General features: G+C 39.0%; 3 protein-coding genes across 12 annotated transcripts; 1 reads left to right on the top strand and 2 right to left on the bottom strand.

The window, feature by feature from the left end:
• Positions 1 to 4686: 4686 nt before the first annotated feature.
• On the top strand, positions 4687 to 8177 carry LOC135585391 (uncharacterized). 3 transcript variants are annotated; one of them, XM_065093382.1, is made up of 2 exons: positions 4687 to 4893; positions 5795 to 8177. In XM_065093382.1, exon 2 carries the CDS (start codon positions 5871 to 5873, stop codon positions 7128 to 7130), a length of 1260 nt encoding a protein of 419 aa, XP_064949454.1. In that variant the 5' UTR covers positions 4687 to 4893; positions 5795 to 5870; the 3' UTR covers positions 7131 to 8177. The 3 variants fall into 3 exon arrangements, with proteins under 3 accessions (XP_064949454.1, XP_064949452.1, XP_064949453.1); XM_065093380.1 differs by having other exon boundaries at positions 5616 to 8177; XM_065093381.1 differs by having other exon boundaries at positions 4692 to 4847; positions 5616 to 8177.
• Positions 8178 to 9131: 954 nt separating this feature from the next.
• On the bottom strand, positions 9132 to 11643 carry LOC135598907 (uncharacterized). Of its 2 annotated transcripts, XM_065093384.1 has the most exons (3): positions 11545 to 11643; positions 10379 to 10403; positions 9132 to 10293 (listed from the first exon to the last, which is right to left on the bottom strand). In XM_065093384.1, exon 3 carries the CDS (start codon positions 10290 to 10292, stop codon positions 9486 to 9488), a length of 807 nt encoding a protein of 268 aa, XP_064949456.1. In that variant the 5' UTR covers position 10293; positions 10379 to 10403; positions 11545 to 11643; the 3' UTR covers positions 9132 to 9485. The 2 variants fall into 2 exon arrangements, with proteins under 2 accessions (XP_064949456.1, XP_064949455.1); XM_065093383.1 differs by lacking the exon at positions 11545 to 11643 and adding an exon at positions 11497 to 11515 and having other exon boundaries at positions 9132 to 10403.
• A 2048-nt stretch (positions 11644 to 13691) lies between these two features.
• Positions 13692 to 18448, bottom strand: LOC135598905 (uncharacterized protein At1g01500-like). Of its 7 annotated transcripts, XR_010481737.1 has the most exons (7): positions 18276 to 18448; positions 16857 to 17094; positions 16478 to 16716; positions 16316 to 16405; positions 14767 to 15087; positions 14578 to 14653; positions 13692 to 13912 (listed from the first exon to the last, which is right to left on the bottom strand). XR_010481737.1 is itself a non-coding variant. In XM_065093377.1 (5 exons), the coding sequence occupies exons 3-5, from the start codon at positions 16592 to 16594 to the stop codon at positions 14830 to 14832; spliced, it is 465 nt and encodes a 154-aa protein (XP_064949449.1). In that variant the 5' UTR covers positions 16595 to 16716; positions 16857 to 17094; positions 18276 to 18446; the 3' UTR covers positions 13692 to 14829. The 7 variants fall into 7 exon arrangements, 3 of the variants coding, with proteins under 3 accessions (XP_064949449.1, XP_064949450.1, XP_064949451.1); XR_010481736.1 differs by having other exon boundaries at positions 13692 to 14653; XR_010481738.1 differs by lacking the exon at positions 14578 to 14653.
• Positions 18449 to 18697: the final 249 nt, after the last annotated feature.

Here is an 18697-nt window from a genome sequence, read left to right as displayed (position 1 = left end):
AAATCGAAACATGGAGCGGGAACACAAATATGATGGCGATGCCACTAGATGACTTCTAAGTAATTCTTAGAATGGAATTCATGCACGCGGCAAAGTTGGTGCTAATGTCATTCCTAAACTCCCTATGTATGATGGGAGGTGACGACCCCTGTGTGGTTCCCATCTCTCAAAAACGAACAAGGGAACCCCAACATATATAAGCATTACAATTAAAGAAAGGGGTACGAAAAGATGAACTAACATTCGTGGTTGCTATGAAGCTAGAGCCACTTGACGAGAATGTCATTCATGAACTTGTTGTGGTGGCGAACGTCCTGAAGGAGTTCACGGATGTTATGTCACTCGAGTTGCCGAAGACTCTACCGCCACGTAGAGGCGTCGATCACCACATCGAGCTGGAGCCAAGAGTGAAGCCTCTAGCGAGACCACCCTACCGCATGCCCCCTCCAGAGTTGGTATAGCTCAGAAAGCAGTTAGGTGAATTGCTAAGCGGTGGTCTCATCCGCAATTCTAAAGCACCATTCGGAGCTCCAATTCTCTTCCAGAAGAAATAAGATGGGAGCCTCCGATTACCGAGCCCTCAATAAAGTGACAGTGAAGAACAAGTATCCCATCCTGCTCATCGCGGACTTGTTCGACCAATTGGGCAAAGCCCAGTATTTCTTAAAACTCGACCTTCGGTCGGGGTATTGGCAGGTACGCATTGCTAAAGGCGACGAAGCGAAGACTACCTATGTGACCAGGTATGGAGCGTTTGAGTTCTTGGTCATGCCTTTCGGCTTAACCAACGCTCCGGCCACGTTCTGCACTCTCATGAACCAGCTATTCAAAGAGTATTTGGATAAGTTCATGGTTGTCTACTTGGATGATATCGTCATCTACAGTCAAACGCTCGAGGAGTATGTCAAGCACCTTCGAACAATTTTCAAGATTCTCAGGGAAAACACTTTGTTCGTGAAAAGGGAGAAATGCTACTTTGCTCAAATGGATATCTTATTCTTGGGGCATAGAATCGATGATGGCTCCATTCGGATGGACAAATCGAAGGTGCAAGTGGTTACGGAATGACAAACCCCAAAGAAGGTGCTAGAGTTAAGATCCTTCATTTGTTTCGTCAACTACTATCGACGCTTCATAGCAGGGTATTCGAAGCGTGCAACTCCACTAACGGAGTTGCTGAAGAAGGAGTAGCCTTGGAGGTGGTTTGATAAATATAAAATTGCATTCCAAGATCTAAAGGCTGTTGTGTTGGAAGAACCGGTGCTCAAATTACTGGACTATGGGGAGCCCTTCGAAGTCCATACAAATGCTTCAAACTTCGCTATTGGGGGAGTACTCATGCAAGAGGGTCTTCCGGTGGCCTATAAGAGCCACAAACTCAATGAGACCGAGTGATGGTATCTGGTGCACGAGAAGGAGATGATAGCGGTGATTCACTGTCTACGAGTTTGGCGATATTAACTTCTTAGATCGCGATTTGTGTTAAGGACAGACAACATTGCTTTGAGCTATTTTTAAACTCAGAAGAAACTGTCCCCAAAGCAAGCATGATGGTAGGACTTCCTAACTGAGTTTGATATGACAATAGAGTACAAGCCCGGAAAGACAAATATCGTGGCTAATGTATTGAGTCGGAAAGTGGAGCGTGTGAATGTCGTACAATTAGAGTGGAGAGGCCAAGCAAGCTAGTTACACTCCAACTTCCTTTCCAAGATTAGGGATGGTCTGTACAGTGATCTCCAGGCAGTAATTTTGATGCAGCTCATTAAAGAAGGTAAGGCACGATGGTTTTGGGTCTAAGAGAGACTCGTTTACACCAAAGGGAATAGGGTTTATGTTCTTCTAGTAGATAATCTGAGGCGTGAACTCTTAAGAGAGTGTCAAGATTCCCTTTGGGCAGGACACCTAGGCATTCATAGAACCTTGGCTCTCATGGAGAGGGCCTACTACTGGCCGAAGATAGGGACTGATATAGAGGAATATGTTCGAGCGTGTCTCACTTGCCAATAAGATAAGGTGGAGCAGTAGAAGCCGATGAGACTTTTGGAGTCGTTGCCCATACCAGAAAGTCTGTGAGAGAGCATTTCCAGGATTTCATATTAAGCTTGCCAGCAGTAGAGAGACTCGAATCGATACTCGTGGTGGTCGATCGATTTTCAAAGTATGCAACTTTCATTACTGCTCCCCTACACTGCTCAGCAGAGGAGGCGGTCAAGCTGATGATGAAGGATGTGGTGAAGTATTGGAGAGTCCCACATAATTTCATTTGTGATCGAGACGCTCGGTTTATGGGATGATTCTAGACCCAGCTATTCAAATTATTGAGGTTGAAGTTATACTTCTCCATAAGCCTCCACCCCCAAACGGATGGCCAGACTGAAAGGATCAACTCGCTCCTAAAGCAATATCTTCGGCACTACATGAGTGCCAACCAACGAGATTGGGTGAAGTTATTGGATATTGCTCAATTCTCCTATAACTTGCAGCGGAGCTCTGCGTCCAACAAGAGCCCCTTTGAGATCATTACAAGATAACAACTGTCAACTCCTCACACCATAGTAATCAGGTATACTGGGAGTAGTCCGTCAGCCTACCACTTCACAAAGGAGTGGCAATGAAATGCAGATATTGCTCAGGCTTACTTGGATAAGGCGGCAAAAAGAATGAAGAAGTGGGCAGACTTAGGAAGGTGACCGCAAGAGTTCAAGGTTGGCGATTTGGTGTTGGTCAAGCTCCAACCAGCAGCACTCCAATTCTTTAGGAACAAAGTATACAAAGGATTGGTGTGCAAGTATGAAGGGCCCTTCCCAATTATCAGCAAGGTGGGCAACTTCTCCTACAAGTTGCAACTACCGGCGTGGTTCAAAATTCATAATGTTCTTCACACCAACAACTTGAAAGCCTACCACTCGGATCCGCAAGATGCTTCCCGAAATGTTCCAACTCGGCTACCCCCCACTAGAGCCTCATACGAGAAGGGAGTTGAAACCATTTAGCAGACCGCAAGATAAAGCTACCCATTGGAGCTGAGCAGACCGAGTACTTAGTGAAGTGGTGAAAGCTTCCCCGAACTAAAGCTAGTTGGGAGCCCGAAGATGCCTTATGACCTGAAGAAGTAATCATCAACAACTACCAACAAGCATCGATGAGGGCGTCGACAGTTTGAGTGGGGAAGAATGTCACGAACGGTCGTCGCGTACTTGCAACAACTTTGTTCAACGAATCATTCATCATTTGTGTTTACATGTACAACTGCATGGTAGCATGTTTTGGCTTGGTTTTATGTCTTTTTTCTTGTAAAAATATAAGTTCGAACAAGTTACAGTGTTACAGTGTGATCGCTCACCGAACCGAGCAAAACAACTCCGTTTTCGCATGCCACGGGCTATTTTCTACAGTCCGTTGCTACACATTAAACGTCAACCATCTCAGCACCTTAGAACCACCCGGGTGGCACCATGAGGGATGGGGCTTCGGTATAGTGTCGAGCATTGAACAATCTTTCGCAAGTTCGCACGTTATCTTGACGGGAACTTATTGTCGCGCCCGACACTTGGTGAGCAGTTGTTTGTCAACTTGCAGCTGTTCGTTCAACCTTCTAGAGTCCTTGTTTTCCTCCTCTCCCTCTTTTCTCTTGTGCATGCAAGGTGCTCGCTAAATTGCTTGTAAAGCTTCCCCTTTTCACGAGACGTCGGGACTTGTCCGTCACTCATCGAATTAATCAACTTTTTCTTTTACAGGTCCTTCGGGATCTGCGAGAGGTTGCAAGTGGGCTGATATTTGCGGACGCATATTGCAAGGGCGAGGCGCTACTTAGGCAATGCAAGCTAAGTTCGCGTCTTTGCCGCAAGGGTGCCTTACGACTTAGGCAATTCTAGCTAAGTCCGTGATATCACGACATCTGTGTTGGTGTCGACACAGATGTAAAGCATTATCCTCTTCCTTTGCCTCACCTCTCACCGTCACTTTCTCTTCTCATTTTCCTCTCCCTACAAGAAGTTGTAGAAGTCTTTAGTGTTCTTACCGACTATAACCACAACAATCATCTATGCCCCCAACGACGTCATCATCCGCTATCATTGAAAATATAATTAGGATATTAAAATTATCTTTTTACATATTATTTTAATATCATTTTTGCACGTGTTCTCATGTTTTTCGTTAGTATAAATGACTATGTTAAGATAAATAAAACTAAATGTTTCACTTTTTTAACTATAGAGATTCTAATATAAATTTTTAAAAAAAATCTAACTACAAAGACTAATATATAATTAGCCATTAGACATTAATTCTTATGATAAAATATTAATGTCAATTAGAATATCAACTAGCAAGATTAACTGGCAAGGCACTTTTGTACGTGCATAGCCTTTGTGCTAGACTTGAATTAGAGGGATTAATGCATCATTAAACTCGCTATGCATATGGATGAAATCTTGTCAATAAAAAATCTTTTTCCAGAGAGAAGCATGTGGAAAATAGAGAATGAGAAATGAATTAATAAATAAAATAAATAAAGAAAAAAAATCAAGTTCAAGTTAGGTTTCATCGGACAGCCCATTTAAGGCCCATTTATTCATCCAGTGGGCCCGATTATGTGCCCATTTCATCTTCCCTGGTTGAGACTTATCGGAGATATAATGACTATAATGCCCTCAACATTCCAATAAATCGACCCTGCCGATTCGTCTTCGAGCCACGCCGCCGACGAACCTCTCGCCGCCATTATTCTCCCCCTTTCTCGTCACCGTCACGGCCGTCTCTCTCTCTTTCTCTCTCTCTACCCGTCCCCTCTGTCTCAGCCGCCATCCTTTCTCCTCTCTCGCTGCCTTCTGGATGATAAGGTAGTCTTGGAATCATTCAATCATCTAATGCGCTATCTATCCCTCGGTAATGTCTTCTCGGCCTACCTACTTTTCTCTCCAGCCTATTCTTCTGTTGAATGTCTCCTCTGCTTCGTTTTGTTTCTCAGCTCTCGTTTCGATTTCTGGTTTTTTTCTTTCAATCCTTTTGTCTATTATTTCTCAAGTCTCAAACTTTAGGGCTCAGTTTATGTTATGGGGTTGTGACAGTGAAGCATGTCAATTTGGTGTACTCCACTGGTGCACAAAGCCATCTCTTTTTCCTTCTTTTTTGGGTTACTTGTAACAAGCTAACTCAGACATTATAAAATAGACATTCTGTTTCTATCATTAAAGACAATCAATGGAGTGAAGCAACATTTCCACATTTGAAGATAATTACTGCAAGGCATTTTGCAAAAACAATATTTGGTTGATTCTTAGATTGCTATATCGAAGGAGTGAGCTAACATCACTACATTTTTAGTGTTTTAGTGCATAAGTGCTAAATATTGTTCCATTTCTTTGAAAATTTTAGTTATCTTGCTGATATTATAACCAGTTTTTATTTGATTTTGTATTTTTAAAATGTTTTTTTAATTTTACATGTCGATCCATTGGTTCAACAAACGACCTAATGCCAAACTCTCGTCTTGGTCGTTGCCTGGACCAATTCTGCTAACAACGATAACAAGTGATCGTTTTGCTAATTCATGAGCTGTGCATATCTAATGCTTGACAAAATGCCTTTTTTTTTTCTTTTTCTTTCAGAACCCTTGTGCAAGCCATATATGTTTCTCCCACCTTTTGCTGATGTGCACCTGCTGATCAAGGACGAACACACGGATCCTTATATCAAACTTTCTTTTTTTGCTTGGATAATAGTTGCTTCGCATTCTCATTGTGCTTGATTGCCAGTTGTCTTACTAACTTCGGCTTTGTTTCCAAAGAGGAAGGAGACACAGTCATGTTGCTGCATGCACATAGGACTAGACAAAGGAGCACTGATATCTAACGTTGTGGCACATGATTCGATCTATTCTTGCTCTTCGCTGCAAGTCCATAACGGGTAGGCGTATTAGCTGTCTTCCGTGTTGGAATTTGGCATTCTACCACCAAGCTGATGAACTTGGCAGTGAAGAGTTGCTGCCATCAGAATGGTACAGAGCGGCTGCTGCTAAAATAATCAGACTGACACATGTTCTAAAAGATGTCAAGCAGATAGATGGAAGGATAATCAGCATCAATGACAGCGCTGTCATTACAGATGACCATATCATCAGCCATATGGAGACCTTCAAGTCGCTTGCGAAAGCGTTCATCGAGCCTACCACATTGCAGCTCTCCCAAAGGAAGACAAATGCACTGGCTGCACCACTCGTATCTCCAAAACTTTTCTGTAGAGCGAGTGAAAGGAGCTCGATGACGCTGATTTCACTTACCCAAGTTTGTAACTTCCTTAATGTCTCAGTTCAGAAGAGGAAGCATGTTCGTTTGGCACTATGTCCGCAAGTTACACAGCACAGTATTTGGTGGGGAGTGCTTGAGGAGGTTCTCCAAGACTTGAAACATGAAATGGACTGCTTAGCATGCCATTCTAAGGCTTTCGAGATGGGTGAGCAGATACTATTCAGCTGTATAAAGTTTTTGACAGATATCAAGGGTTCAAATGCTTCCTCCCCGTCGTGGATGCGACCAGCCCCTTCGAACAAGGTCGAGAAGTCGCTGCCATCACGCAAATGGGAAGAAGTTCTTGATATGTTTGTTGATCTCTCGAAGGTCTTGGGCCAAGAGCAGAACTTGACATATCACCTCTCCAAGCTTGATATCATGAAAGAAGGATTGTACCAAATCAAGGATATTCTGGTTGAGAGAGACATTAGTCACAAGGAAGTTCGACGGCAGGACTACCTAGTCCAGAAGAAGTTTACAAAGTGCTTAGGGCACTCTTCCAAGTGTTTGTTCACTCTATTGCTGTATTATCTGCATGGAACCATCAGAGATATTGAAGTTGAGGTTAGTGGAGGGATTTACGAGTGTGGTGGTACTACATACTTGTACATTGGAAAGATCTTACATTCTTCTGATGAAGGGTCAATAAGGAGTGGGATTATGCAGCTGAACAGAGCTTTGAGTGTTTACCAGCTTGTGTGGCAAACAGCAGCTATGGATGGAGTATTGGAGTTGCAAGGACATCTTTGGTGTCCTGAGGCCGAGGAAAGGTCTCTCACATACAGAGGGAATGTGTATCACATTCACAGGTTAAGGTATGATTTATGGAAATAATTTAATTTTGCCGTGAAGGACAGATTAGAACTCTTCGATATTCATCTTTTCACTTCATAATGAATCAACTGTAGTTGTCATTCAAATATGAATCATACTCGTGTTTATTGCTTAGTTTATGGACTAGACATAGTACATAAGCATATCTGTCAGGAAGCAGTTTGAAGTAGTGCCTTCATTGATGGTCTGTGGGTTCAAATATGTTACATCAAGATGGTCATCGGTCAACCAGAGTCCTTTGGAACAGCACGTGCACATTATAAATAATGCTTAATGATCATGTCAAATCACTCTAATGCTATACTGTCTGGAGCAAGTGTCCTAATGTTTTCTTGATTAGTCCATGTCTGAAGAGTATCAGTATGCAAATAGAAATATGAGAAATCTGTTATACCGACAATGTCACATGGATGATTAGCCATGTCAGCACGTGATCATCAACATCACTGGCATGCGTCTGATCAGCATCCACTTCAGTGTCTGATCAACACATCTGTCATTGGCTACGCCACCAGATCCATGGTGCCATGACCTCCTGACTTCCCAGATCAGATTTGGTTTGGGTAACCTCTCACCGACCTATAAATGTGGGGCTCTCTTGTAATTTGACACAAGTTTTGCAAGTTGGATGCCTGAGTTGGCATCCTTGAAAGCTTCATATGTTTTAGAGGATAGAGGGAAGTTGTTAAAAGGGAACTTTTGATATTCTATAAAATTGATTTTGTGGTAGAAGAGCTGCTGCATTACTGGAAGATTCTTATTAGTATCATCCGGAGCTTTGTAAGATGGTGAGGTAGCTTACTTGTTGTCAAATGCTTGATAAATAACAATTTAGAACTCTGGATCCTATGTTATTGCTTACACTTGTGGGATTGCAGTATTTTGTGTGGTAAATAATGCCTATTATTGAAACCAATACCGATCTGTACCATGTATTATCATTTGAATAACTGATCAGTTCCGTCTTCGATGTCGGACCTTTGTTAGATCAAAATTTTAGTGAATATATTGTCTTAACTGTGAGGTTAAATCACTCCATCTTTTTGACATCTTTGTGTTATTCTGTGAGAGCAGTGCTTAGCATTTGATTATTATGTCGCATTCTCTGGTCACGATTCAGTGTATCAAAGGTAGCAGATGACAATTTGATGTGCTGTCTTGAAAGCAGGAGGAATGAGTGTAAGCAAAGGCCTGAGATTAATTTCCAAGGTAAAAAAATGGAAAAGATCAAACACACAACACTGCAGAAGATGCAAAATATTCATATTTCTGCTATTAATACCATCAAAGATTTACACTTTAAGTGGATCAAAATTAACTCTTTTAGTAATTTACTAAGAATGTTTAGCTCGTCTTTCTACCGCAATGATACTCTTGATTGATTCTGCTCTTCTTGTAGAGTAATGAACCCAAAATCTCCCAGTATCTTTGTAACATTTGGAGCCATGATGCTCTCTGTACTTTATGCTTCCATCCCATTGTAAAAGTAATCACTGCAATTAAGTGAAATATAAGATTTTAGCAACAAAATGTTTTTAATCACTCCTCAAAATTTCAGGCTTCTTACATAATAATCTTACATCTTTTGAATTAGATATTAATACTCCTAAATCCTACTTCTTGATTAGTGTTGTAGCCAACATATATAACTCCTTAAATTTGAACTTCTATGCATTAACTGTTTAAAATCAAAATGAAGTATAAGATATCGTACTATATGCGTATTTAACCATTATAAATTGTTTACACCACCACATCAGGCACTCGAGGCAAAGTCAAACTAGCATGAGCATGATTGAATGTCATGACAAGCTAATCTACAAAGGTCATGATATCTAAGCTGATACACTAACTTGAAGATTGGTGAGTCCTTTGTAGTGTACATTCACTTGATTAACTCTGAATATAGTGAATAAAGTTTTGATTTCTGATATGTCAATAACAATCTGGTCTCTATGGACACTAAAGCAAAAGATGCAAGCAATAGTAATGTCATGAGACTGAAGAGTAAGTTCAAGAAATAAAATATCAAAGCAAGAATTCACTGTATCATACACCACTGATACATTCTTGGATAAATATGATGATTCCTGACAAATATTTTGCAAACAAGATTAAACCATCCAAGTAAAAAAAACAGACAGACCAAAGGGCCTAGTTTAACCTTCAGCAAAGTAGAATACATAGTCAGGCAACGTGATGACAATAACTTGATCTGCAGTCACAGCATGAAAGAAGCAATTCCGTCACACCTCAAGTGCCACAAAACTGCCATAGAAAACCATCTTTATACAGAAAATAAGCGGAAAACCATGCGTACATCTTTTGAGTGGAATTCTTTGGCTTCACGAAATATCAAGTAAGAATTTCTCTCACAAGCCAATCCAAGGTAGGGTAAGCAAAGTATAGCATCAGAAAGGAAGGCAAGGCAAACAGGACAGTGATGAGGATATACAGAACTAAGATGGCAACACTTGCAGGGATGGCATAAAGGACTATGAGAAGGAAGATGATCACAAGTGGAAACTTGGCTGTAAATTGTACAAAGAGAGCTAGCGACTTGCATAAGGAAGCATGGATCCGCTCCATATTGAAGTAATTATTAGCGGAGCCTGCATCAGTTTGGTTGTGGTCCAAGTGTTCTGCATGCATGTTTGGAGTTCTTCGGATGATATGGTGCTGGAAACCATGACTTCCCCGTGGCTGGTTGCCAGCTGAAGGCCACACAGGATGGTGTTCCTCATGAATGGAGTCAGATCTTGGCCTATCACAATTCATGCTCTCAACCATCCAGAGAAGGAAGTAGTTTTTCCGGGGAAATGTGAGATTACCCTTGTAAATCAACCGCAGAGACAACGTATTGCACCATGGGCAGGAGATGATGAACGGTAGCTGGATTGGTACAGTCGGAAGTTTGACTACAGCCCACTTGAGTCCCAGGACGCAATTCTTGCATAGAGTGTGCCCACACCATAGGACATAAGGCACATTCTCTACGATATTAAATGATTCCCAACAAATTGGGCACTCCAAGCCTTCTTCTTTACTGGTGCAGGAAGAAATCTCATCATCGGAACAATCAGGATTAGACATGCTTGATTTTGCACAGGTGTTCTCGGAGCCAAATTTTCCAGCAACCATATTCCTAGCAAAACTCCACATTCTGCGAGATGCAAGGTATCACAAACTAGTGGTGAAAAACAGCAATAGATAAATGGACACCATATCCATTTCTGATGATCGATCACCTCCTGAAGAGTGCTCAAAACAAACCTGAAAAAGAAGGAGACCTCCTGAAGTGAGTGATCTTCATCTCGTTAATGTGATCTCCTAAAAAACTGATCTTATCAACATGGATATTACATGTGGCTAACAATCTTCTAGGAGCAAGAATGACTGAGTTGATTTCCATCTAGGCACCACAGATTTAGTATCAGGAAGAAAATTCTGTTTTGAGATTACAGTTCGATTTACATCTCCTAGAACCCTAATTTATGTCCCTACAAATAGAAATATGGTCTTATGCAATAACCAGCAAATCCACCCTTTGGAACATATAAGGTTCAAATCCAAATCAGATCAAGGTGAAAATTTTGCCACGAGAACAAAAAGATCATCACAGGGCTTTATGCATTTAGCTAAAAGAACTAAGACTATCACAAACAATGCAAGAAGGGTCAACGTCTGTAGACTTGCCCTGTTCGCATGGGTTGTCATCTAAAGAATTATACATGTAGCTTGATACATATAATACACTCTTATTTTCTTCTGACTGTGTAACATTAGATCTACATACTATAAAGGAAAAATAAGCTCGAACTACGAGCTCAGATGCAGATATGAACCGACTGTTATGCTTTCATCACCAACATTCCTAGATTTCATCAGAACTCAAGGAAGACACATTCTAATCCACTTGACGTAGAACAGCAGGCTGCATACCTAATCTACGCAAATCAATACAAGTAGAGTTCTACTGAGTTCATGGCTTTAGCAGCATTGGCAACTGCAAATCTAAGAAACCAAATACGGATGCACCAATAAACAGATTCAAGAATGAAACGAATTTATGAATCATCAGCACATAACACCGCATTTATCGCAAGAACAAGTTGATAACTGAAGTATATTGCAACCCAGATCCAACCACGTTTGAACGAGTGAAAAGAAACCCTAGAATTCCCCAACCAACCGCAGATCACTCATTCAAAGTAAAGAACTCTATCCAGGAACGAGAATAGAAGAAATTGCCAAACCAATGCTTGATTTATCAAAATCAAGACCAATAAGATGCCATTTTTAGATGGAAGAAAAAGAAACAAACACGACAAATCACCAAAAAGCACGATTTTTCCACGGAAATTACAATTTTTTTCAAACCAGCAGATATCTCCGATGAAGAACACGAGATTACCAGCCAATAATCTCTCAGGAAAGGATCACGGAAGGATGGGAAGGATCGAAGAAGACGGACGAAAGGCTTCGCCGGCAAAACGAACCGAGCTTCTGAGATCGACAACCCATGTGAAGAGCCTCAGATGGATGTTAAATTACTAAGTTGGACATCATCTTTTTACCTAATGGCGAAGAAGTCCTTTTGACATCTTCATTTTAAATCGTGATCTCATCTCTCCCGCTTATCTTAGATCTGACGGTGGTAGTGCAAGCTTCTTCTAATTCTTTCTCTAATGGGTAAATGAATATTTTAGAATTTTCTTTATAGTTTGTTTATTGTGAAAATATAATAAAAACAAAATGTAATTTCCACCACTCTCCAAATCAGTGGGAACTAAAAGAAGGCCCCATCGCACTTCACTCTTGACACTTGAACATGCTTAATATGGGTTTTGGCCATAAATAAATTAGTTTATGAACTAAAATATTGCAGAATCTGTCAATGATGGTTGGATGTAGAAAGGACATTTTTATTTATTAATATACTAAAAAGGCAAAAAATGTGAGGTCTCATGAGATTTCAAATGTCACTGTCATCACATTATTGTAATGTCAGTGTCTGATGCACATCATTGGTAGAATGATATTTGACATTATCAGAATATAATACTAATTTAATTATAATTATATAACAATTTGATTCATATATCTTATTCATTGATATGTTATGTAAATGTAATTTAACATGTTATAACCTAATTTTTATTTTTCTAGTGCACATTTTGTGCCACATATTTCGTATAACATTTGATATACTAAAATATTAAAAAATAACATTTGACTTATTAAAATATCAAAAAAGTATAAAATCTTTATAAATGATTTAAAGTTGATGTTATGAAATTTAGCCCATTTTGTATACAATGTCCTACCTCGGTAAACGCAATTGGATACATTTCTTTTTAAATCTCTTTTTTTTTTATTAACATCAATTTTTTATTTATTCTTGTAAAATATTTTTTTCCTAAAACATGACATTGCCCCTAACCTCCACCTCATTGGTTATCATTTTCGTTCGTTGTCCTTACCTTTCATTCTCATCGCCCTAGCATCCCTCTCCTTTTCCTCTGCCCTCACCTCTTCTTCCATCTTTCCTTGATCTTTTTTTTTTTTTTTTTCGTCACTCTCACCTCTACTCCCTTCTTCCTCTCTCATCATCCACAATGACTTGTTGTCGCTCGTTAACGATATCAACATCACCTAATAGTGTGTTGATGTCATTATTGTTGTTGATGCATCTGCCTTAGACTCAACCTTAGTTGCTACCCCTTCACAAAGATCAACACTGGGACGAAGGAGAGCCTTAGCGATGTACCCCTCACTCTCGTCTATGCTCACCCTCACCCTATTGGCTTTGCCTCTCGTCTACCACTATTAGCGTGTGGTAAGAGGAGTTCCAAAGATGAGGGAGGGTGCGATCATCTCCAACTCCACTAACATTTAAAAAATATTTAAAAAATAAATATGTGGCATTATAAATGGTTCAAAGTTGAAGTTATGAAATTTTAGCTATTGTTTTATAAATGTAACTTATAGCTTTGTATCTTCACTAATGTACACTGAATCTTACTTTAACAATAAATATAGCTTCTATTAATGTTCTCATAAATATTTAATAGTTTTAAAATTTTAATCATATTTTACTTTTTAGTTTGCATTTGCTCCATAAAATATGCAAAAAGAGATTGAAACCCTTCTAGAATAATGTTTAATTCTAAAATGATATCATAAATATCACCTACAACTAATCTATAGATAGTTTAAACTTAAGATTCTGATAATTGTCTTATTTGCATACCAGTTGTGCAATTTTTATTGCTCTTTTTTCTTAAAACAATATAAAACTCTATGACAATATATTGCTCTATTTTTTTGTAGACAATGGTTGTATGACAAGCACCATCATCAATGCAACATAAAAGAGGCATCTCAGCAGCATATTATAAACTCTATGACTTGAATAGTTTATTCTTAGGACAAAAGGAAAAGAAATGACTTCAAACATAGAAATTCTCATCCTCAGAAACTGAATGAACACTTTCTGCCTAAAACTTTGTTTTCCATGTGTGTTTGATCATTTATTTTCACCATGAATGTGCACACATAGATAGAAAAGCATCAACCAAAGAAACATATTGGAATAGCTGTCACATCTCATTACAGCTACAGAACTAAAACTGCTCAACACTGGATAATAATTCTGACATAAGAGGAACAAAAAGGATACTCAAGACTATCATCACTTTCCAACAAGTGCTTGGCTATTCAGAAAGAGCTGTTCTCCTGATATCAATTAGCTCATTTTTGGAGAGCTAGTTCACTGTAAGCTGCAAAGCTTTTAGATGTGATTCAGTGCAACAATTTTACGAGGAATCACCAGCAATCAGAAATGTAGCAGTAGATGAATTGAATAAGCTATACTTAATGGTCGTAAAGAGTTTCATTGTATTCATAATTATTTTAAGAAGGCCCCAATAAAATCATCTTTAGTAGAGACTTGAACTTGTGGACAAACTGCACACAAGTTTGTATTAACATCCCCCAGATATGTCATTGTTCCTAATATCCATTCACACAATCTCTTTATTCATAGAAGTGTAGATTGTATATAATGATCTTCCTCAGATCCTGGATCGAGGCCATGTGTACTAGATTTGCTTATTTATCAAATAATCAGAGTTGTATATAGTTAACAAAAATGAAACAAGAAAAGGATTAGAGAACAAATCAGACAAAATGCAATGGTTTCATCCATATAAAATTAATATGCTCTACATCACGCCTGATCGAGTCCCATCAGATTCATATCCTGGTAGGATTTGTTTAAGTCAAAGCTACATGGTCCATTTTGACTTTGTTCTAATGAGGGATGATACTGCTACAAGAGTTGATGAAATGACTATTTTCAAAGCATCCATTGCCTAGCAATAATGGTGGACATGGCTTAAAAAAATTGAAATGACCTGTACAAGAATGTAATATAACTTCCTACCTAGTGGTGCAGAGGTGTGGTCTCATGGGCTGATGCTGAAGGAGAATGCATATGCTGCCATAAGAATCTCAAATGCCTGAAAAAACCTCTATTCTCAAGCAAAACACCACGACTATTCAATGTGAGAAACCAAAACCTGCTCTGGACACATTCACAGCAGAATGCATACCATGGAGGAGAACATGTTACCTGCGTCATCAAACAAGGGTTCTAAACAGAGACAGGTGATTGTGATTCTGATAACTGCTGCAACTATGAAAGTTTTCGTCCCAGCATCGGATGAGCCGCCTCTTGAAGTTTCAGGTGGTGGCTTGATAGGTGCAGACCAACAAACCAACACTGATTCCCAATGCCAAGGCAAATACCAAGACCAATCCACACACCTACTCTCACTCCAGCATTGAACCATGAAAGTTCACAGTCTTCTTCCAGAAACTCAGCTCTCATGTATATGTCGCCATAGTCAATGTCCAAATCAGTTTCTTGTTTGTGGCCTCGATCTTCTGATAACTGTTACGAAAATCCCAAGCAGCAAGTCATAAGGCTACAAGAAGATTATACCAGGAAATATAGAGAAAAGTAGGGGGGATAAAAAGGAAGAAACTTCTAATCCACCAAATGGACAAATCTAAGGATGCACACAACTGAATTATCTAGATAAACCTAGAACTAAAATGTATCTTCAAACTCATGGAAAGAAGAGAAAACAAGAAGATATCTGGCATTCATGCATAGAAAGAAAAAACAAGATTAGTCAATCCAGGTATCATACATTAAAGAACAAGCTCTTTCCAGCGAGAACTAGATTCAGCATGAGTCTGGATTTATTTCTATTTACATAAATAATAGTATCATACGTACTCATCAATTTAGACTGTGAATGATGAAATTTCACAAACAGCAAAAAACATGACTCGTCTTCTACGATCCTGGACTGCCAAAATCTATATCCAGAGTCATCAATGACATTACAGCACTTGTTAGTACCTCAACTGACAAAGACGCCATGGAATAGTTACAATTTGGACCAAAGATTGCTGATACATCTTAGCTACTTTTTCTCTTTACTTTCTCCGCAAATGTACAAGTTTGGACCAATGCCCTAACTCCACAATTTAACCTTTTTAAAATTTTCTACCAATTGCTACTAAAATGTTGTATCTGGCTAGTGTGATAAATGTAATGAATGAAATTTGAGGAATTGCAGAAAAAAAAAAGAATTTGGATACTTAAACAGCAAAAATAAATTTGAAATTTTTCCTAAGTTGTATCACAGGTGATTCAAAACAGTATACTTCAATGTTAAGATATTTAATTTCTAATAAATATTCAAATTAAACAGAAGCATGTCATTTATTAACAAAAGGTTCAAAGAGCGCAAGAATTGGGATTTTCCATGTTCCCATGATTTTTTGAATCTTTCACCAATGATTGGTATAACAATTTCAATAATCAAGCACTGCAGGTAAGAAAGCTAAGCATACACATTACGGAAATAATGAATTGTTTGCTGTGCACAAACCAACAATGACACTAAAGCACTAGTGAATCAATAATGTAGGTCTAAGTGGTTTCACATGTATTGGTGCTATAAAAATCCTTCATTCCTTTGAATAATAATCATATACAACTGACAACTCAGAAATTAGAACACACTATCCACTAAAGTAATGTTAAGAAAATCTGAAGTGCACTATCGTTATTCATATTGATATGAAATGCAGAAAGTGACAGGTACCTGCAAAGCATCCTCAGTATCCATTTCTTTCTTCCATTCTGTTGTGTCATCCTCCGGCATGGAATCCAGCATAACCTTCACCTGATGCTTCTTGAGGAAACCAAGCTGAAGTGTCTAGGTCAAAATAATGGGAGCACCAGAAAAACAACCAGCAACATATACCTCAAATGTAGGCAAATTCATCTCTGCACTCGTAATTTGCTTATTTTTCAGAAAGCTCGTACTGGCTGAGACTACAGATAGACAATTCATGCTCCATTTCTTGTTCTGTTTCTTCATTTCCCCACTATAACCATTAGAGTTACACAGTTCCAGGACACCAGCAAGCAGCAGACAATCTCTTATCGACCCTATCTGTGCTCACAAATGTGGCTTCCTCTGATCTATTATCGACCCTATCCCTTTGAAGCAAAGAAGAAACATAATCAGAGTAAATGCTACTTCTTCTACCGGTCACTTCTAAGATGGTGTCGGGAGTACGTAGAATGTGATTAACAGTAAGATGCTCAGGAGTTGATTCATCGATCTGGCAGTTACTTACCCTCACATAAAATACCCTCAGATCAAACTAAGGCGATGAATTCGGGACATAGAAGGGGTGAAGGATGATCTTTCGTCCAGAACTGGATGGCTCGTCCATAGTGGAAGGATCATAACTCGCCATTTCTTGGAGTACGACCCTCCAAGAAAAACCTTCTCACGTTAGTGTCATAATTGGGCAACAGAACTAAAACGGCAAAGAGGTTTGCATCCAACCAAGTTAAACAAAAGCTAATCACCTGCATTGGGCAATTGGAGCAACAGTAAAACAACAATTCAAAAGAAGCATTTCCAAAGGAAAAAGAAACAAGAGAGAAAATAAGGATAACCGGAAATCATTTAACTGCACATTAATCATCTATAACTGTCCACCAATCATTTATCATTCATAGCTGTGTCTATTTTTGTACAGAACAGAAGCAACATCACTTGCAACACTGGTCTACACTTATCAAACAAGATACAGTATTCTACCATTCTGCACTAGAATGTCAGCATCATATGGTTAATATCATAAGTGATAATGCAGAAATATCTTTTTTTTCTTTGGCATTGCTATCTAATAAGTAGAAACCCACTTGAAAAAACAAAAGTTAGCAATGAGAACTAAAGAGAGAAAACAGACCAGTAAAGATTGCATGGTAAAAAATGGTGGAAAAAACTATATTTTCTTCTTTTTTATTGTCCAAAGTTAATTGTTTTAGGCCAACTGAAAAAAATGTTGTCCTTAAGGGGAGGGAAAAAAACAATGGAGTAATAACCACCAGAAGGCAGAAAAAAAGCCCACTTACAATTGTGAAGGAACAGAAATCTACAATAAACACACCAAACTTCAAAAAGATCTAATTTTTTTGCCCTACTGACGGTTCATACAAACCCAGTTCGTACGAGGTAATCATTACCAGAACAAGGAGGCAGAATAAAATTAAATAGAAACGGAAAGAGAAAGAACACCGACTCGACTAGATTCTAATACATATTTTATTCAGCTTAGGAGATCAAGCTCATACCGTTCTCCGAATGAGATGAAAAGAAAAAGAGAACCTTTTGGGTTATTTAGACAACATAAGGAAATAGACGAGCGTCGCACCAAAGTAAGCCGCTTCACAGCCTAATTCCACCCCCCCCCCGTGTCCCCTTTTGATTCTAACCTTGTCGGAATCTTATTTTGAAGACCGGAATCAAAAGAATACGTCCAAGCTTCTTCACTGAACGACTTAAACGAGCCAAAACAACCATAAAGTAACGATAAAAATGTCGCCTTTCTCCCCTCAATCGACAGCCCACAAAATCCCAAGGCCTCTTACTACTCTCGCTCCTGCTCTCTTCTCTCTCTCTCTCTCTCTCTCTCTCATGCATCAAGGCCAAAGGAACAACAACAGAAAAGTCCATGCGTGAGCATGCTGTCACCACAACTCACCAGGAGGGATTGCGATTCGAACAGGGGTCTCTGCGGCTTCACCGATTCCTCTCAATTACTTCCGGTTCCCGTAATCATAGAGTGAAAGAGACACCAGAGACGGATTGGATTACAAAGCTTGTGGTCTCCAATTGAGGAGAACCCACGTTGGAAATTTCAGGCTTTCTCTTATCCCTTGGAGACTTGGAAAGATGGACGCGTCTTTTTGGTTTTAAAATGACGTATTTATCCTTATAAATCTGATACAAATATTAGAATTCTTCACATATATTCCTCCCATTAATATTATATAATTCAAATTAACTCTGTCTAATTGTTGTTAATATTAACTAATATGAGCAAATAAAGAATCAATATTTATTTCTTTAGTTGCTGAGCCTCTCTCTGTTTTAATCATAATTTTTTTTAGGAATTATTAATAT

The sequence above is a fragment of the Musa acuminata genome, chromosome BXJ2-1 (assembly GCF_036884655.1).
Source record: "Musa acuminata AAA Group cultivar baxijiao chromosome BXJ2-1, Cavendish_Baxijiao_AAA, whole genome shotgun sequence".
Lineage (NCBI taxonomy): Eukaryota > Viridiplantae > Streptophyta > Magnoliopsida > Zingiberales > Musaceae > Musa > Musa acuminata.
This window is presented reverse-complemented; position numbering and strand designations above follow the sequence as displayed.

What these genes read in the sequence shown, in the direction of transcription:
- LOC135585391 (XM_065093382.1), top strand. Translation starts at nt 5,871, where the DNA reads ATGATTCGATCTATTCTTGCTCTTCGCTGCAAGTCCATAACGGGTAGG.
- LOC135598905 (XM_065093377.1), bottom strand. Translation starts at nt 16,594, where the DNA reads ATGAAGAAACAGAACAAGAAATGGAGCATGAATTGTCTATCTGTAGTC. An exon ending in TGAATTTGCCTACATTTGAG is followed by an intron (nt 16,406 to 16,477) that starts GTATATGTTGCT and finishes GGTTTCCTCAAG; the next exon opens with AAGCATCAGGTGAAGGTTAT. An exon ending in ATACTGAGGATGCTTTGCAG is followed by an intron (nt 15,088 to 16,315) that starts GTACCTGTCACT and finishes TTTTCGTAACAG; the next exon opens with TTATCAGAAGATCGAGGCCA.
- LOC135598907 (XM_065093384.1), bottom strand. Translation starts at nt 10,292, where the DNA reads ATGTGGAGTTTTGCTAGGAATATGGTTGCTGGAAAATTTGGCTCCGAG.